Source organism: Opisthocomus hoazin, chromosome 2, assembly GCF_030867145.1.
Source record: "Opisthocomus hoazin isolate bOpiHoa1 chromosome 2, bOpiHoa1.hap1, whole genome shotgun sequence".
Lineage (NCBI taxonomy): Eukaryota > Metazoa > Chordata > Aves > Opisthocomiformes > Opisthocomidae > Opisthocomus > Opisthocomus hoazin.
In genome coordinates, this window is record NC_134415.1 from 58,461,406 (window position 1) to 58,481,622 (window position 20,217).

Genomic DNA, 20,217 nt, shown 5'->3' on the forward strand with positions numbered 1-20,217 from the left:
CTTTCCTGGGCGATTCACGCATTCAAAGGCTAAATATGCCTTAGTAATTCTCTGTGCTTTGCTTGACTGTGGTACAGTAAGGTGGTATTCAGACCAACTAAGCCATGTTGCGAGAATTAATTTGTATATGTCCTAACGAACTTTGAGGGTTTTTTAAATTTGTAATTATTAAACATTTTCAGCTAGTACTTTTTAAGAAAGCTCTACATTACTGGATGGTGATGATGATGGACACTGATGATGTCAAGCCTCAGTTGCAGCCTTAGAGTTAGAAGTCTTTGGAGCGCTTACTTCGTCTGCCTAGCAGCCTCAAACTATTTGACATCCTGACTATAGTTTAATGTTTTAACTTGGCTGTCCTCATTGCTGTAGCTTATTTCTGCTGTGTTTCCTCTTAACTTTAGGAAGTTGATTAGATGGGGGCCTTACATAGCTCTTTAAAGAAATGTCAGTAAACTACTGACAGCGTTTGTTATCGTCCCATGATCTCCATCCACCCTCTGAACTTGCCTCTTACTGCACCTCTGAGTAGCAATTCTGAATGCCAGCTTCTGGGAAAAATTCCTGTAGCTGTGATTTAACAGTGGGTGCTGACTGATACCTGAAGATGAACGTGGGACGTGATTTTGATCCAGTGGGTTACAACTTCAATAATTTAGTGTGCTGAAGTGTATAATGGGGGTTACATGTGAGTTTCTGTTCCCAGTGATTTACCTGTACCGTCTTTACAAATCATGGACAATTCAGGGGACTTGTCTGTGTACAATCCATGAATCCCAGTTTCAGCTTATGAGTGCTTTTAGTGCATCTCTATCAAACTGCAGTTTGATTTAACTGACAGCCTGCCTTCCAGGGTGCCTTTTTAAGATGGGAGATTTTAGCTGAAATTCCTGAAGTTGAACAGAGGAGTACTGTTTAACTGTGTTTCATTAGGGCAAAACTTCACTTCAGGAAAGAAGGCAAAATCCATGAAAGCAATCTGTCCAAGCAGACTGGCAGGTCAACGCTGGATCAGCTGGTGGCAGGCTTTGACCCTCCAGAGAGCCTCACAGACACAGCGTTCCTTCTAAAATGGGTTATGGGACAAAGACGACACAAGAAGAAAGCAGACATTGGGCAAAAAGAAAGGAAATAAAACCCGTCACGGGTGGAGTAGGCATCGTAGGACACATGCCTCCTTCCACTCCAGTGCTAGGAGAGAGCGATGGGGCAATGCTGGAAGCTGACGTGGGCATCCTCTGAGACTGGGGCAGGGGAGAGGGGACGTGCAGAGCCTGCTTGAGACACTCGGGCTCGAAAGTGGCGAGGGGGAACCCACAGCTGCAGAAAGCTCCCAGCCATGCATAGTGGCGAGGCTGTTGTCCTAGCCCAGGGACCTGATGGATGGACTCAGTGCAACAGCCCAGGGAGTGCTGAGGGACTTTTCACTGACCAAGTTTCCTAGGACGAATGCTTCAGTTCAGGTCCGGGGACTAGCTGTGTCCTGACAACTTGAAGTCCTGTGACAAAATCTCTTGACTGTTATGTTGTTGACATTGACGTGCCCTGGAAATTTTTGACTTTCTACACAACCCCACCGGTGCTCATGTTCTACACGGGCACAACTATTTAAAGGCAGCCTAAACCAAAGAAAGCATGCATTTTAGAGGTGCAAGACATAGTGTTAGGACTCGGGAATTCCTCACTGCTAATTTTGGCCGACACATACTCCCCCTGTGGCTTTCCATGCATGTGGACGGAGCCAAGTGGACTTATGAGGGGTTACTGCTTCCAGTCCTTAGTGTCTGTAAATGGTGCAGTGTTTTAACATCTATGATATGGGTGCGGAAGTCACGCTGACTATAGAAAATCTGTCACTCAGGAATAGCTAGATGAAAAAAAAGTATTTTTCTTCCCCTTCTGTTGGTAAAATTAAAGTTATTACTGCTAACTCTGACTTCACTTTAACTTCACTTATTTGCAGAACTGTAGCTATGGAAAGTGTAGGGAAAAGTCTGTCACGATCACCTTACTCTGCAATGTTAAACAGTGGAAAGAAGACTTAAATGTGTTTCTTTATTTTTAGTCTTTCTCCATACCATGTGTCCACAAGTGCTCCCACCATCAGTCTTTGCCCTTTCTACATGCAGTCAGCGAAGTATCATCTTACTGTATCACGCCTACTTTATTGCTGATACTCGCAGGCTGCGTGTGACCCGACCGCATGTGTGAATGTAAATGTATAAAGCATACAGATTACTTCGGCTGTTCCCGTTTGGAGGCTTGCTGGCTGTCGGTGGTGGGAGGTATTCTCCTCACCCTTCTGCCTCGATGGCGTGGTCAGTGCTCTGCAAGCACGTAGGTAGGTGCTTCAGAGCCTGCCTGCGAGACCCCAGGGAGCTGTTTCCCCGAAGGGCAGAGCTCTGCTAGCACTGACAAGTGGCAGTCTTATGCACCAAGTACGCAGGGATGTAAAGCGAATGGAAAAAGGGCATAGGAAGCGCACGGAGCCTGGGAGCTTTCTGCTCCTGTTGCTGAAGTGAGCAGAAAAGGGCATATTTCCAAGTCCATATTGCCCTTGGAAAGACCCTGGCTTCGTCTGTCAGTTGGTAGCAGAAATAAAATATGCTTCTAATTTTTATGGCACTCAAACTGCATCTACAGTTAAAAATAAGCCTATTAGTTAAATACAAGTATTTAGCTGTATTAGCCTACTGTATGACAATGAGATTGTGTTACTTGCAGCCTGGATTAGTGGTTGTGTTACTTGTGTGGGAGCTGGAGATACTTGCTGCCAGGTAGCAAATTTTCACCATCACAGCAAAGAGTGTTTGTAAAGTTCCTCCCCTCTCTGTTGAATCAATGCAGGTGAGACACTGAAGCAGAGCTGCTGCCACTTCTGCTTCTCCTACAGAAGAGTTTCAGAAGGGGGAGCTTAAGGGCGCTAATTATCTTCGCAGGCATGGATTTCTGCCTGCCACCTGGGAACATGCAAGGCTGTCTCTGGAGGGCTGAAAATGGCAAGGGCTTTGACGTGGGATGGAAGGTGGGAAAAGGTTTTTAAGAGCAATTGGGCGAGCATTTTCACTCTGAGAAGGGAAGGATGGTTTCAGTCAAAATGACGCTGCCTGTAGATATGCAGCCAATTTTCACTGGTTACTGAGACTGAAGAGGAAGAATGTGGAAGACAGAAGATAAGGGAAAGAAAGCAGTGAGAAATACATTAAGTTTGACTGCATGAAGTGTTTTGCTACAGGTGTCCCCAAGAAAACCACTGTGCAGACTGCAGACCTGCACTGAAATAGCAGAGTTGTCTTCTGCTATCGCAGAAGGTGATGACAACAAAGACAATGATGTGTTTTAAGGAGAAATCCTGACAAGAGGTCTTGGTATGGGAATGAGATGGATTTGACTGAGGTCTTAATCAGTCCTTGGACCCATATAGCCAAAGGAACCAGAGCAAGAAAGCAAAGTATGTTTGGTTTACAACTGCACCTTTGCTTTGCAGAGTACAGCTGTACTTGAAATAATTGGAAAGAGCTGCAGTGAGTTGCACTGACCAGAATTCAGCATCCTTGGCCACCTGTTGTGGATAGTATGCTATTTTTTGACCTACAAGGCATTCAGAGTATGTTACTGTACATGCTAGATAAATCCATAAATAAATAATAAGAAAGAAGAAAAAAAAATCAGGCAAAAGGGGAATTGGTACAGCTTGTAATTACCTATGTAATTGGCAGAATTAGCAATGGGGGAGCATGGTAGAGTGGTTATTCCGTGGTACAACTGTTACCAGCTTTCTCTTTGGTAACAAGTGTGATAGATGATTTGGTCAGCATGGCTCTAGCTAGGAGGCTACAAACAGGATCCAGTTTGTGGCATTTTTTTCTTCTGGCCTGCTTTTACCCATTTTTTTAACCACTACTATGTTAGCATTCCCATTAACATTATTCATTTTAATGTGTAATTTTAACATTGCCACATTAATGACTGACATTATTTATTATTTTTCAGCCTGTAGTCTGTTTTTAAAGCTAAATGTGTGTCTGTTTTCAAAGGAAAACCTCGGTGGCTAGATGAAATAATTTACCTTCAGTTTCTAAAGTTTGGTCATGGAAAAAATAGTTTGATCAATATGTGAAGATTTTTTTGCTCTTTTTGTCCTTTTCTTGATAGTTTTCTCTCATTTCCAACTCATATAATTATTTTTATTAGCCTCTGAGGTTAGTGTTGTCATTGTTTTGTTCTTCTAGAGCTCACTCTTTTGTGATTACGGAGGAGGAGATGGTAGTCAGGATATGCAGCTTCTGACAGATGTTCCTTCTGATGGATTCGGCGTGATGAAAGACAAATGGGGAGAAAGTCATATACAGCAAGGAAGGCAGGGAAGTCTGGCAAGACTCTTCTAGTTTTTGGAGAGATTCAGGAAATAGGATGGAAAAATTGTGCAATACCATTAGAGCAAACCTTGCTCCATAAATCAATCTAAGGCGAGTAGCATTTGTGGAGGTTTTTTTTCCTGCTGTAAAGTAAGCTGAATGTTTTTGCCACAACTGCAGAGAAGCAATAAAAGTCTAGCAAAGGCAAAGGTTGTAAACAAATCATTTGGTGCCAACAGAGGGTCCATAGATGCTGACAAGAAACAAATAAAGTGAATAAGGCCGGTACTCTGTTCTGATAAATGTCATTGATTTTTGCACAGTGTCATTACGGTTGCAGCCTGCCCTGTTATCTTGTAGCTCCAAACCTTTCATTACAGCTTTGGATGATAACAGCTGTTGATATGCTGCAGGAGGTTGCAGTGACTACCATGGGGGTAAAGTACCATTTCGCTAAGAAATAATTAGGAAAAACGCTTTGGCTAGGTAGCTTTGATCTGCCTGTGGTGTTGTCCTTGCAGAGGACATTGCATGCCAATACTGCATCTGTTTGCTGGATGAGGTCATGAAGCCTTTGTGAGAGCACGCGTGCTCTGTAAAGCGGTGCAGCCAGGAGGGTCCCGCTTGCTGTGTCGGTGCGAGCGGTGCGCTGCTGTGCTGTGCCTGGACTTCATCAGACCACCAGGCCAAGACTGTCCAGTGCGCCCCTCTTTCGCCTAAACGCGGGTGTCTGAAGCCTTCTGCTGCTGTGTCAGTGCCGCGGTAGGCGGTTCGTGTCTAGCTCAGGGTATCCACTTACGCGTGCAACAGCAACGTAAACGTGTCCGTAGCTGTCGGGCTTGCACAAGACTCTAGTCAGCAATATTAACAAAAATAGAAAATGAAAACATGAAAGTAGTCCCCCAGATCCTGTGTGATTTCCTAACAGTGTGAGATGAGGTACAAGGCACCTCTGAATCCCAAGTGTTTTGAGCAAATAACCGTCTCCCTTTAGGGAAGCACAGATCCGACCATTAGTGTCTGATTTGTTTCTGATGTGATGCTGGGAGGAGAAGCGGGCCTGAAGCGCAGCCTGGAGGAACTTCTGGCAAAAACGAGCACAAGGTGTGGGTGTGTGGTATAACCTGATCCTGGCATATGCTGCTGGAAGACTGCCAGAGCACCTGCAGGCTGCTGCTTGGCAGGAACGTTAGAAAGTACTTGGTTCCCTCTTTCTTAGTAAGAGTTGGTAAAAGGCTGAGAAGAGTATGCGTGTGTGGAGGAGAACTGGGATAAGAGGACAAAAGGAACACAAACCAGGTCATGCTAATAACACTGTCTGCAATACTGGAGGTAACTGTGAACTGTTTGTTCTTTTGAAGAAACCCAAGCTCCAACTATGCCGAAATGAATTAAAGGAACTCCTCTTTATTCAAGAAATACTCTATATGGAGTTACTTATTGTAAGACTGCTATTCCTCTGCAGCCCACCCTGTCATACCAGCTCAGAGTGCTGCAGTGTTCCTGCAGTGCTGAAAATGTGTTCAGAGGATCACAATTCCACTGGAGTCTTTCTGTTCTTTGCTTTCATATGCAGATTTGTATCGGTGGGCAGAAAAAGTGATTTATTTACTGCCATCACTGGAGTAGTCCTGAATCCATCATCTATTTCTGCCTTTGACGTAGCGTATTGCTTGCTGCAGTCCTGTCTGCCTCACCATCCTGAACCTTTTACTCTTCTGCAGCTTCTGAGTATAAATAAAAGCCAAGGACAAGTTCAGGGAGTCCCAGAGATGTGGTCCCAATGACTTACTGCACAAATTTATTTCAAGGACAGGCTTGGACTGTGAGGCTGCTGTCAGCTAGGAGAGAAGGTAGAGTACAGATCCGATGCCATCACAGAAGGGAAGAGATGGCTCTCCGGTGACCTGCCTGCTGCCTGCCCGCTGCCGCTTGGAGACGCTGAGGTTGCCTTGGAATAGGCTTGATTGCTTTCCTTTGGTAAAAATACTGAGTGTTTGGGGGTGATGAGGGGTGCCTTCAACTGGAGGTGATGAAAGTGTGTGGATTATTGAGCATTAGGATAGGGGCAATGGACAGGAAAGCCTACTGGTACCTAAACCTGAATCTTGGTTACAGCCATGACTCTGCTGACACTGTTTCAGCTGGAAAGAAGGATATGGGGCAGAGGCTCAAGTGCTGCAATTCTTAAGCTTCCTTATGAGGGCATCTAAAATCCAAAAGTCAGATCCATGGTTGATCCAAACCCTTTGTCTTCACAGGATTTACACAGAGAATAAATCTTGGCCAATGTATGTGTTCTATAATGCTTTTTTCTTTACGACTCTGGAACATAGTTATACCTTAGAAGTTTTCACGGTCTTGTTGACGTTTTGCAGGGCTCCTTCCTTGCAGCACCGTGGAATGCTGTGTTGATTTTGGGAGGTTGCCACACCACGTTGTCTAACCCCAGGCTAAGGGATTTTATTTATTTTTATTTCACATTGTTTCAGCTGTTTTCACTTTTACTTTATTTCCATTCCCCATCAGAATTTCTTCATGAATGTGGCAGCACATTGGGTTTCTTGGTTTATGAGTTACAGTTAGTTAAATAGCCTGCTGGATGAAAAATTTTAATACTGTAGCACCAACTTAGTGAAAGGTGATGCTTCAGGAGCTGAGCTCTTACCAAAGTGAGGGAAGAGATGGGAAAGTTGTTCTCCCAGAACACTGCTGATCTGAGCTTTTTCCTGCTGTCTTGTTCCTATTCAATTAAAGTCCCTGGATCAGACGCTATCACTCTTGTAAATGTAAAAGGAAATCTTTGCTAGAGTATATAGCCATGTAATTTGCAATGCAACTGTATGTGTGGTTAAATTGCATGAACATATATACATTGGGATCTGTTGTCTACAAACTGTGCAGTTTTCTTCACTGTGACTTAAAAAAACTTTTTTTTTTTTGCAGTGATTGCTTTTCTGAGCCTGCATTGCTTGTGTGCTTTCTGCTCTTCATTATATAGGTTTTCTGTTACTAAGACTGCATTAAATGACGTTCTTCATCTTTTTACATTTTTTTGTCATTGAGCCAATTAAATGATCAATTAAACTGTCATTGTGAATGAAATCTGAATACATTTGTATATCAGTCACAAGAGAAATGTTGGCCGTCCCATCTAAGGGCTGTAACTTAGTGTTCAGTCTTTTGTTATTTTCTTGGTTTCAGTGAACAGATAAGTACTGTTACCTTACATAATAGAGTGACTGTTCACAGAGGGGCTACTGAAGGCTTCACTGTAATAATAAGGTGAAACTGATACGAAGAGACTCATCTTGTACAATAAAACATAGCTCCATTAACTGATCTGGAAAAGGAGGAAATGTCTGAAGGCCCGTTTCTCATTTCTCTTGTAGGATTACCTTGACTGTATCACTGACCAGACCAAGCTCTCCCTGGGGACAGAAGAGCGATCAGCCCTGTTTGGAAACATACGGGATATCTACTGTTTCAACAGGTAAATTCATATTTAACTAAATGGAAACAGTTCAATAGCCTATGTTAATGGTGAGGGAGCAAGCCGAGCAAATACTCTTTTATCACTTTAATACAGCCAAGATATACGAATTGAGAAATGATCTATCTTTGGTTCTCAGCAGAGTTGGTTTGCTGAGATCAGATTTTTTTAGCTGTTTTATTAATCAGATGTGGTCTCCATTTACTTTTTTTTTGTTTTCATGCTGAGTATTTCCATAAATTTAAGCCTAACCTGCTCTGTGCCTTAACTAAGCCTGATGCAAGACCGCAGTGAATGAAATTCTTGCCTTACTCTTTAGAGACGTTTTATTCTTACTATATTAGGTCCTTTTGTGTACTGATAGACATCACCCAGATCTGACTTTTGTAGTGTTTTGTACTGCTAGGGACAACCTGAAGTAATTTGTCAAAACTGTCTTCAAGTACCTTTCCATTTATTGAAGGCTTCTGTTCGGTATCTTTACAACCTTCTCTAAAACTTCGCAGGTGGGATTCTAGTGTATGTTGGAAGCCTGAAGTAAAATTTCTTGCTTCTAGAGCTAGTGCCACATTGTGTGGCACCTGCAGTATCTGCAGTTTTAGGATCATGCTACTGCTACTTTTGTTTGAGTCCTCTGTTACTATAAAAATAATTAACTTATTCAGCATTGAAGGAAAACCTGAATATTTGACCAATGCAAGAAATATATTGTCATAAAGTTCCCATGTCTTTTATATCCCATTCCTCCTGTAAAATCTCTCTTAGCTTTGCTCTAGTTGACAAAACGTCTCCCACAGTACTGTGTTCTTTGAAGAACAGATAATTTAATTGAATCCAAAGAGGATTCTGCAATGGAGGACTAGTGTCAAAGAGCATCTTCAATGTTTTTCCATGATCATGGGAAGTGACTTTAAAGTGCTTCAGCTGCTGGGATCGCTGTTCAGTATCAAAAGGAAGAGTGGAGATGGATTTGTTCAGAACTTATGGACAAAGATGAAACCTAAAATCTTTTCGTGAAACTTAAAACAGCTACTGCAAAGTAGTGGAAATACACTTAACTAGAAAGCCACTGTGTCCTGCTGCAGCTCAACAACTGACTTGACTGAATGTCTAACACAATGGAAGATACATAATGGTAGCCTGATGATGTGTTTTAGAACCATGAGACAATGATTGTGAGCTTGCAGCTTCCCAGCAGTCACAGGATGGAAAAAACCAGACCTGGCCATTATATTTCCTGATCCTTCAAAAGCAAGAGAAATGGCAGACTTGGTAGCTAGGACACATTTATACCAGCATCATTGCAAATATTACCTAATAAAAATACCGTCAAGTATGGTCAGTCATTATACAGAATAATTGAGCGGCAAAAAAGATTTGCAGAGGTTAAAAAGAAAAAAAAATATCCACAAAAGGAGAAAAGCAGTTTTGGGCAAGTCTAGAGACAGATATTTTTACAATGGTTAAAACTCACTGGAAAGTTGTCCAAAGCCTCTAGTAAATTACTGATGTCTTTCAGGCCTTCTGATTTAAAATTCTACATGGAAATTGTGGGCTTTTAAAACTGAACGCTCATTGTAGATCCCAATATAGCTTCAAGGATTAAGTTCCCTCCTGTGTGAGACTTGGCATGTAGCTTCTGGGTCCTAAACATACTTAGAGCCTTTTTATTTATTTTTACCTTTGAATAAGGTCCATTTGGCAGTTCTGTGTTAGTAGTTTCAGATGCTTTTTGTGAGTATGATCTTATAGTTTCAGAATTACCTTGTTTTTTTCAACTTTGAATTTGACCATTAATCAATGATCAAAGGTTATAGTCTTGGGTTTTTTTGGACTTTGTATAGATCTGAGAAATTTCATTTCAGTAAATGGGAATTTCAGCTAAACTATTCATGATTTTTAGGAGTTGCATTGAATAGCAGGAATGATGGTCAGGATTGTAACTGCTAGTCCTGTGACTATGTTCTCTTTTTGGAAAGCTGTTTCTTAAAGCAGAGTCACTGACTGGTCCATGGGTCCTGCTCCATCTCTTGGGGAAAAGCTCCCCCACTATTAATTTATTTATTTGGAATGGGTAAGTATTCTCTAAGTCAGCATTTGCTGCATTTCTTCCCTGGTCTCTCCTGTTGAGATTCTTTCCAGTGACAGTTCAGGATAAATTCTCCACCCGGTACCATGGCTCAGCTCTGAAATGGAACTCTGCAGAGAAACGTGCTCAAGTTTAGTACTTTTACCAACAGATAGATGATCTTAGGAGAGGCCAGGCTGAAACCGCTGCTCCTGACACAGATCATCCTGCGTGGTCCTTGTCCATCGGTGACTACTGAAGCACACAAATACGGTGCAGGGCCATTCTCTGTAACTGCTGTATTCAGCAGTTCATGTGCGCTGAGCTTCATGGTGGTAAGGCCTGGACTGTTGTCAGGAGGAGCCCTCATAAAACCTGTAAGAGCTCACCTTTAATGGAAAAGGTATTTTTTCTGAGTGGAAAGAAATTAGTCTCGGTCACAGGATTTTTGAGATAGTGAAGTTATATGGAGGCTAAATTTCTCTTGATTGTTTTTTTTTCTGTTTACTAAAAGTCTGAACTTTTCAGATGAATTTTCCAGAACTTCACATGGTGAAAGTATTCTACGATGAAGACCAGACTGTGCCTGCCGTGTCCATTTTTGTTTTGAATGCCATGCTCTGTCAGGCATGGAGAGATTTTTTGGAGATGCTGTTACTTTAGTATTTATGGCTAGACTGCACAGTACTTGGTCATCAACTATTTTTTGTCAGGCTTTTAGGACAAACCATGCTCTGTCTTTCCATTCCACCAAAATTGCCTGTCTGATTCCCTGTCATTACCATCTCTTGCTCACTCCAGATCAAAACAGAGGAGAAAAATACTTGTGTCTTGTTCTAAAATGGTGTGGTGATGATAGATAATGAATAAAGTAAATAAAGTGCCTCGCCTGAATTGTGTGTGCAAATATGGTGATTATTTGCAGACCTATAAGTGTGTTTATCTCACTTCTGTTGACCTCCTGTTGTCTACAGCTTGATACTAACCTGCAGTTTGTCCTACTGAAAGTCTTTACCGACAAGGGGAAGATAAGTGTGTTGTCTTGAAAATAATTTGTACTCTAAAAAATCAAAGCATTCTAAAAGCCATTGTAATGAGACTTTTATTCATTTGACTTGAAAAGATAATGAATGGACTGTATGAAAAATTGTGAGTCTCTTTATGCTTACCTCTCTGATACCAAAGGAGTTAGCATTAGCTATTGATGATGATCATACAAATTCAGCTTTTGCCAGCCCATAATAATCCAAGCTGTATAACTCAGTACGTGGTCTTAAATGGCACTGGCGCTTGCGATGTGCTTCAGTTGGAGTCTTGTTAGTGATTCAGCTGCAAGAGCATGGAGTTCCTCTGTCGTGCCTCCCTGCTGGCCTGGGTGGTTGGCACAAGTGAGTCGCAGATGCCGAGAGCTGTGGTACCGCCTGTGAACGGCGAAAAACCTCTGGATGTTCAGGTGAAGGGAACTAATGCTTTTCTCTGTTGTTGTCTGCCTCCTGCCAGGTACTTAGATGTAGCCTATAATAATAGCCCTGCGTTTTCACATGTCAGCTTGGTATTATAGGGATTTATTTAAGTTTTTCAGGATTCCTGGGCATGACAGATTTGTTAATTTTACAGTGGTGGGCTGCTCTTATCAACCCTGTTCTTACCAGCCAGGTGAGACAGAAGAGAGTGCAGTGTAGGTAACAAAATCTTTCAAAGCACAGCCCTTACACTATGGGCTTGTGCTCAAGACACAGGCCACTAGCGTATTTACTGCATAAACTTGGACTCATTGCATGAACATATAAATCTTTTAAGTGTCGTGTTACTGTATCCTATAGGAGAAATAATGTGGTATTGTAGGAGATCAGTAGGAATAAAAGGGCAGCCAAGGTGCTGCATACTCTGAGCTGTCAGGAGGATGTCTGCCTGCCGGACAGCAGGAATCCTCTGAGCCCGTTCAGTGTGTTGGATGTTACTTCCGAAACCTGTGTCACTGTGTCTTACGGTCACTGTTGCTGCAGCTTGCTCTTTTGCAGATGTAAAGGAGCTTCATGAATGTGGGGTATCAAGCAAGGGTCGTATTTTTATTCTCATTTTGATGAAGGGAGAAATTGAGGTGTGGAGGTTAAATTGTTGCTGTACAGCATGGCTTAGTGACCACTGAACCTAAGGTCTTTGTCTGTCTTTGTTCCTTGTGACTGATAGCTGATTTCTCCCCTTCCTTCCTCCAGTAATTAGAGAAGCAAAGAACAAGTCGGGAAGCTTTGCTGGTTTACTCCTTTTCTTACTTAGAGGGAAATTGTGTCTGCTTAGAGGGGAAAAGGATAGTTCCCTAGGTACAGGCTTAGCAACTCGTATGCAAAACTCATTCAGGGAACCAGCTGTGAACTGGAAGAAAAGTAGCCCTAAACGGAAAATCAGCTGATGAGATGGGGGGGGGGGGAGGGAAAAAAGAAAAGTTCTATCAGAGAACAATTTGGCAGAAAACTCAGTTTCTTTCCATTTTCTGAGTAGGTCTTTCAGTAAGACTAAAGATGATTTGGATCAAGGAGAGACCTTTGAGGTTTTCTTCTTCTGCTTGAACTCTTTCTGTCACTGAACTGACTTTTGAGAATGGAGTTTCATAAACCAGTGAACATGCTGCCTTATTGCTTTGCTCCTGTTACAGTGAATTCATTTCCTGCTCGGCTTGTCAAAATTATGAAATCCTCTCAGTAAGGTTTTATTTTTATGCATGTAGAATTTATAAATTTCCTTCCAGAAAACTTTTTCCAGGCTAACCATTCTTCTTCAGTGAAGAGACCCACTAAAGGTAGACAAATTTCTCTGAGTGAGCTTGTTACCGTTCTTCTTGTATATGTAATACATCCCTGGTTCCCACCTGTGTTTTTCAGACCAACTCCTCATCTCCCTCAGTCAAGTAAAGCTCCTAGGACATACAAAGTCTTTGTAGGACTGGGCACGTGCTTTGGTATCTTTTAAATTGCGTTAGTTTTAAATTGTGTTAGCTGATCTACAACTGCACAACTGTCTGACTGCTCCACTGTAAGCAGTGTAGAAGAGCTGTCAATCTGAAGTAAGGGGGTCAGCTTTGCTTAGGAGATCAGCAGTCCATGGTCATTGGGATGACTTGAACTTTTAAGTATGTGGGAATACCTTTTCCTTAGAGTGCTCCTCGGCCTCCAAACAAAAAACCCCAGCAGCTATACATCCAGGGGGAAGAGGGGCATCAAAGGGGTTCTTGTTCCCTTTTTAGGACTCGTTGTTAAGTGCTTTGGGCATCACTGCCATGAATGATGAAGCACTGTCTGGCTCCAAATATACTAATGCGTCTATTCCAAGGTGTGCCATAATTGTCTTTCCTTTTGCTGTTCTTTGTTTTAGTGAACTTCTGCAAGATTTGGAAAACTGTGAAAATGATCCTGTGGCTATAGCAGACTGTTTTGTTTCCAAGGTAAGTGGCTACTGCAGGAGTCAGCAGCCCAATGCCAGTTGCAGAGTCATATGGGGGAATAAGATTAATTTATTAGCTTTTGAGACCTAATTGTGACAGCTTGTGTGACTTCAACCACGAAACGTTAGCAAATCTATGGAAAGGGAAGGAATATATCTTAGTAGGTGACAGGGCTATGCCTCTGATTTACATTTTAAAAAAATCAGGAAAAAGGTGTTATTTTCCTCAAAAAGTGTATCTGAACTGGTGGGGCTGTTGATCTAGAGTTCATTTTTAGAACTTTTTATTGAGTATTACAGGGGTTTGGTTTTTTCCCTTCTTTTTCAATATAGGTGATGAAGTGCTACGCCAGTTATGCCTTGTCAGTTTAAAAACAACTAGAGAATACAGCTTGACTGCATTTTTAGAAAAGGCAATAACCTTATAACATACATGTGGCCATATTGTTTTCTGAGATGCATTTTTTCCTGAATCCAGCAGCCATAACTTTAGTTTTCTTTTTTAAAGGGAACGGCCCAAAGTCTAGCCATAAGATTCCAATCTCATTCTCTCTGAAATATTTTGAATTTTCTGAGTGTTGATCTGACATCTTTATTCTGTTGGGCAATTCTGAAGCTAAAAAATATGGAGAAGTTGGTAGATGCAAGAGAAATACAGGGAACCAAAGTGGGTGTCCTTCATTGCAGTAAACGCAGAGAGCCAGTCAGGAAGAAGGGGAATGGCTGTAATGCGTAGGACAAGTAATTTGGGCTATAGATGACTCTGGTTCACTGCAGACTTCACCAGAGAACCTTCATATGCCTTGAATCTATAGAGCCCAAAGGCGTTAAGAAATAATGCCATCTCTGTGGTATTTCTGGGGGAAGAGGAGTAGAAGAGGGGGCATGTAGTTGTTTAAATTTGGGTAATCTCTCTGTAGATGTGTTTGGTTTCTTCCATTACAAAAAAAAAAAAAAAAGCAAGCCAGACCCTGTCATGCTTTATACTTTGTTCTGAACTCAGTATTGCCAGCACCAAGCAGTTGATGTAATAGGTCTAACACAAAGATTTAGGATTAACTGGACCACCCTCTTACGGTGGCCCAGTAATTTGTTTGGCGCTGTGGTGACACAAGGGATTTTATCGTAAAGGGGAGTGATGCTACCAGCTTAGTGCTGCTATTTCCCAGATTGCTTGCTGGAGTTTGAGAAAGCTGTTGTTGATGTTTGGTAAGGACTGGGAGGTGTTAGTGTTGGCACCACTACTGCAAAAGTAGGATGTATTTTTGCCTGGTTGCCTGGTTTATGGCATGTTGTTATTGCTCCAAAGAGCCTATACTGAACTGAGAGAGAGAATGGGATGAGGGTAAGCTCAAAGTCCTGCTTCTGGAATGGAATGACCCCATGTGCACACTGGGTCCAGCTGACTAGGAAACAGCTTAGCAAAAAGGGATCTGGGGTCCTGGTGCACAAGAAGTTGAGCACAAGTCGGGAGAGTGCCCTTGCGGTGAAGGCCAATTGTGAGGCGTCGGGATGTTTACAGACACCACAGTTTGGAGCTGGTAGATCTTTCTGCTGGGTTGCTTGCTTATAGCTGGGACTGCTGGGACATGAAACAGAGGTGTTGCAAGTGATAATAGCAAGTCCAGGAAAAAGTTGTGCTCTCATTCATATTGGCCAGCTGAAATGAGTTTTCTGGTAGACTTTCTGATCATTAGTTCCAAAATCCATCTGCATATCATTGCTTGTGCTTTTTGTTCCCTTGTCAAATGCTTTTAGCATTTGTATTCTTGGCAAGCAACTGCCTGATGGCTCAGAAATGGCTAGAGATTTCAGTCCTAACAAGCATTTTTTAGCTTTATCCAAACAAGTGCAAACACTTAAAAGTGAAATCAAACAATACCAAAATACTCTGCAGTTCTGGTTTTGGCTGTGAAGATGTCATTACAGCAACTGCTGACTGTCTTAACAGACTCCAGTTGTCCATTCTTGGTTGCTTGTATCTTCCCAGCACTGAGCAGTGGAAATAAAATTGCCTTTTTTGGCAGTATGCGGTCCTTCAAGTCTTACGGGACTTTGGCCATTTATTGTTTGATTGCTTTGAGTGTGCTAGGTCTTCACTGCGAGTTAAGCATGGGGATAATATCGTGCTGAAGTCATAGCTCACAGCCTTAGCTAATGGATGTAGCTCTGCTGGAGCTTCTTTAATGCTTCCAGTGGAACTGTGCTTAGGTTACACGAGCTCCGGCTCTAGTGCCATTGTTTTCACCCTGCTGGTTCAGCTGTGAATACTGTAGTTGTGGGAATTTTAATGTATGATCAAGTTTTCCCTGTAGGTACCGTGTTTACTTTTTGCGTTTCATGAAGCTTGGTAACCACACAGAGTAACAGCCGTTTCTTTCGTCAGGATTCCTGTGAAGTGACACGAAGTTCGTTTACACATGTAACAGAACACTCATGATTAAAGTAACTCCGGAGCTCGTTGCAACTAAAATGTTTGATCCCTAGATGTTTTTCTAGGGAGCTTAATTTTTTAAGGTCTAGTTGTGGGCCGCGTTTGATAGACTGTTTCTTTGACCTTGACTTTTTGTTATTTGGTTTTGCTCAGTAAAATTTGTTGTATAGCGTGTTATACTTCCCTCACAGTTATACATTGCTGTGCTTCCTGTGTGTAACTTTCGCCCTTGAGTAGTAAACAGCCTTGCAACTTTTACTTCTAAGGGAAATATAGTAAGGATTATCAACTCACATTAGCGCAGTCTGAACCAAAACTCATAATTGTGGATCTGAATCTTTATCTTAATATTTGTTGTGCTGAGTGCCCAAACTAAATAGCTCCTAAAATGACAGCTTTTATTTGTTAACAGAATTCAGTGAGATATCTTTAGTGTAAGCTAGTTAGTAACATAAAACTCACTAACAGGTAAAATAACCATGCAAAGCTATGACTTTATATAAATACAAATCTTTAATAACAAATTACAACATTGTTTTCAATCCCCCTGCTTCCAGATATTTTAATTCATTAACAACTCACAGGCAAATGGACACAAATGCAGAAAAGCACGCTTTTTAAAAACCTGTTGGCCAAGTCATGAATTCCTGCCTTTACCTTTCTGCCCCAAGATGCAGATGGTGTGGATGGGTATTTGTGTAAACAGTGTGGGAAGTCTGCTTTGTGGAAATAACCTGCCTCTGAGGGTAGTGGTGTACTAGTTTAGTTTATACCAGCTCTGGTCCTGCATCTTTGTCTGGAAGAACTGTATTAACTCTAGTACCTTCAATGTCTTGGAGACATTTTGCTGGTAACTGTAATCAGAGGCTGATAAAAGGGTTCCAGTGCAAACTTAACTATAGCTTAATTATTCACATAGAAGATTGTTAATAAGTTTTCTTGCCAACTCAGTCTTTCATTTTCATAGTAATGATGCCAATGTGAATTAGAAGATTGACTTCAGTATTCTACACGTTTACATTTAAGCTCTCGTTTACAACAACTCACTTAATTCTGGCGCGTCGCTCTTCTCATTCAGCACCCCAGAAATTCAGAACATATGTTTTCTGAAAGACACACCAACAGCTCAACCAAGGGGAAAGGGAGAATGACTCTAATCTAGTATCTCATTAATGAAGAGGAGATCCAGGCAATTGGCTTCATCTTACGCTCTGTCTCAGCTCATTTTCTCAGTCTCCATTTTCTGTTAAAGTGCCTTTTATGGCTATAAAAAGCACAACGTACCAAGAATTGAGCGAAGATTGGAGATGTAGCCACGTGCTTGGCACTTTATCTGGAGGAGATGGGCAGTGAATGGAGTCAGCAGCGGGGGACAAGCCAAGTATAGCCGGGATCTGCTTGTGCTTGGCTTGCTCTTGACGGTGACTAGTAGTCAGTGCAGGTGAACTCTCAGCTTGGGTCTCGGTTTTTGTACCCTCTGCCACAATAGCTTTGGGCCCCCAGGTTAAAAACTATCTCTGGAGTGATTCCAGAGCTGATTTCAAGCTGAGTAAATTTAAGAATGTCCAAAGAAATACTGATGAGCACATCTGGCATTTCCCTTACAGCGTGAAAGTATTGATAGAAATGTATTAGGTCCATCTTAGTCCTGTTTTTTCTGTTGCTTCTGAACATGGTTCACAGCATTGGCTTTAGCTTGCTCGGCTTACACTCTGCTACACTCCCAGTAACACAGTGCTTGCTCTGGGCAGTCTACTGTGAGGCAGAGGACCAACCGGGCACGTGAACTGGAGGTCCTTTCTCTGCCAATGCGGAGGTGCTGGGTAGCCAGGTGGGCGGTGGGAGAGCGGCTGCCCTGCGTGGTACAGCATCCTCAGGCGAGGGGAGAGCCACTCCGGGACGCGGCTCCTTGGCCACCCTCCCGGTGTGTCACATGGGTCCTGCGATGCCTAGGCAAGGTGTACGGTCTCGAGTCACACTGGCTTCCTACGTTTGGGTGCGTAGCAACAGGCTCGTTCTGGAGGCAGAGTACGTGCAGTTGGCTTTCTACTGGCATTATTCTCGCATAGCTTGGTAAGAGCAAATGCTCTCAGTAAAAGTAAATGCTCTCTGATGGTTTCATGTGATGAAATGAGCCGTGGCGCAATGAAGCAAGTACACGTACAAGTCCAGTATGAACTGTGGCGTCATCTCTGTTCAGAAAGCAGGGATGAATGTGAAGCCATTCTGAAAGCTGGTTTTTTTTAATACAAGTTTATTCCATTTAATAGCTAGACTAAAATTCTTTTAAAACGAAAAATCCTGTTGAAAGTAGTTTTGACCTTGTGTAAAAACGAAAACCAAACCAAAAACCAGAACAAAGAGAGAGAGTGTGAAAAGGCTCCTGGGAGTTTCAGACTTGCTTTTGATTTTGTGGGGAATGTGCATGCAGTCTGCTCTGAAACCCTGAAGTGTTTGGCCTTGTTTGTTTTACAGATAATGCTTTCATTTGTGAAAATTTCACAACAGATATTCTTCTCCATTTTGTTTGAAAAACAGAACAATCATGTGACTATATTTATGAGCAGAATGTATTCCTAAAAAATAAATTGGCACAAAATTTCTGCGCTTTGCTTATGAAGTAGTTCTGTAAGTTGCGTTATTCTGTGATTGTAGCCATGGGAATGCATTACATTTTATATCAAAAGCCCTAAACAAAAACCCTTGTATTAATATATGCATATATAAAATAAATCACCTTTTTTTGCCTTACTGAATTTCATCATAATGATCTCTCTTAAGCACCTTGATTTATTATGAGTGCTAGCTAGTTTGGCAGTGATTGCCTTAAAAATTACACAGTGTAACGTCTGCAGTGCTCGGAGGTTTGTTCGTTCTTCATTTTGAGCAGAGAGGGTTTGGAGCTGGGGTGGACATGGACAGGCTGTGACACAAGCTCGCTGTCTCTGGGTGTGGGCACGGGACGGACGTACACCACCGTAAAAACTAGCTGCGACAGCAAAATTAGTCCGAGCGTGAAAAACCAAGCTAAATCTTTTAACTGTATTTGTCTCAAGACTACGTTTAGTTGGTTGGTTTCTAAGCAAAGAGCAGTTTAAGAACCTTACATCCCACTAGTGAGTAAATGGGGATCACAGCCCCTAGAGAAACATTTATTAGAATTTTGCTTGAGTTAGTTATTTTTTCAGAACAGTGAATATTTCCAGTAAGAAATACTGAAATGAATTGCAGCGACTTGTACTCCTGTGGAGTAGTACCCTACTTTATACAGGGTCCTTAGGAATCACTGCTCAGTGGAGCAATGAATCGCACGACCTGCTTTACCCCTGCGAGAGGGGGCAGGGAGCAGTGCTGCTGGAAATGGGGAAACGTACGGCCTGAGCTGGCTCCTTCTGATGGATAGCCAAAAAAATAAAACAACCCCAACAATGAGAAATAAAAGCCACAGCCTGCATCAGCCCTCTCCCCAAGTGGGTTCCTCTGCAAAGCACTGTTGCCTTCTGTGAGGGCAGGTAGGTGGTCTCGCCGCCATTCAGCAGCAACTGCCCCTCGCAGAGCGCAGCTATTGTGCTGCAGGATGCCAGAGTCCGCTCTGAAGTTGCTTCCAGTGGAGACTGGGGTCTTGTTTACTACCTCAGCAAAGAAAAAGCAATTTATTTTAGGAGCTCTTTGCAGTTGTGGAGTGCTTTCTTAGTCTTTGGGACTCCGGCAAGCTGCAGAAATTGGGTATTATTCAGGATAGAAGTTGATAGGCAGATGTGAATTTAAAGCACATGGAAATGTTTCTGGAAACCTGTTCTTGCATAGAGTTAAATGATGATGAAGAAAAAAATCTTAGGCCAAGGAGGAAAGAAATGAAACTCAAGCTTTTACTCTGAGAAACTTGTCAGCATTAAGTGTGGGTAATTTCACTGTGACAGGCAAGTGTGGAAACCCACCTAAATCTAGTTACAACTTGTTTGGGTAATAACTGTCTGCTTTCAGAGTCATAATTTACTTTAAAAAAATAAATCACTTGTGACTTCTAATTTTCACGCTTAGACTGTGCTCAAATGTGAAAGTATTTATAGTTGTTTGAAAATTGCACGCTGAACATAACGTGCAAACCTTTCTTCTCCCAGTAAGCATGTGTTCTTTAGCACACACAAAGCTAGGTATGTGCAAGTCGCTTGTTTGAAGGGAAGGGGGGGTGTGTGTGTTGGTGTTTTTTTGTGTGTGTTTCTTGTTTGTGGTTGGTTTATTGTTTTTTTTTTTTTTAAGTTGCATAAATTGTCATAAAGGACCTTGGAGGCTCTGTTACAAAGCTGATTGCTTTATCTCTGTGTAGGTTTTCTTCTTTTTTCCTTCAAGTAAAGGAAAGATCTCCAAAATAAGAAAAATGAAATTCGGTTAGGGGGTCTATGGCAGTGTTAGGACTATCACAGTG

General features: G+C 42.1%; 1 protein-coding gene across 4 annotated transcripts in view; it reads left to right on the top strand.

Moving 5' to 3' along the window:
- PLEKHG1 (pleckstrin homology and RhoGEF domain containing G1) overlaps positions 1-20,217 on the top strand; it is a 135,836-nt gene that overhangs the window by 96,284 nt on the left and 19,335 nt on the right. For all 4 annotated transcript variants that reach the window (XM_075413789.1, XM_075413790.1, XM_075413788.1 and 1 more), the window contains 2 exons: positions 7,751-7,851; positions 13,289-13,358. In XM_075413789.1, the coding sequence (XP_075269904.1) occupies positions 7,751-7,851; positions 13,289-13,358 (171 nt within the window). The remainder of the gene's footprint in view (positions 1-7,750; positions 7,852-13,288; positions 13,359-20,217) is intronic.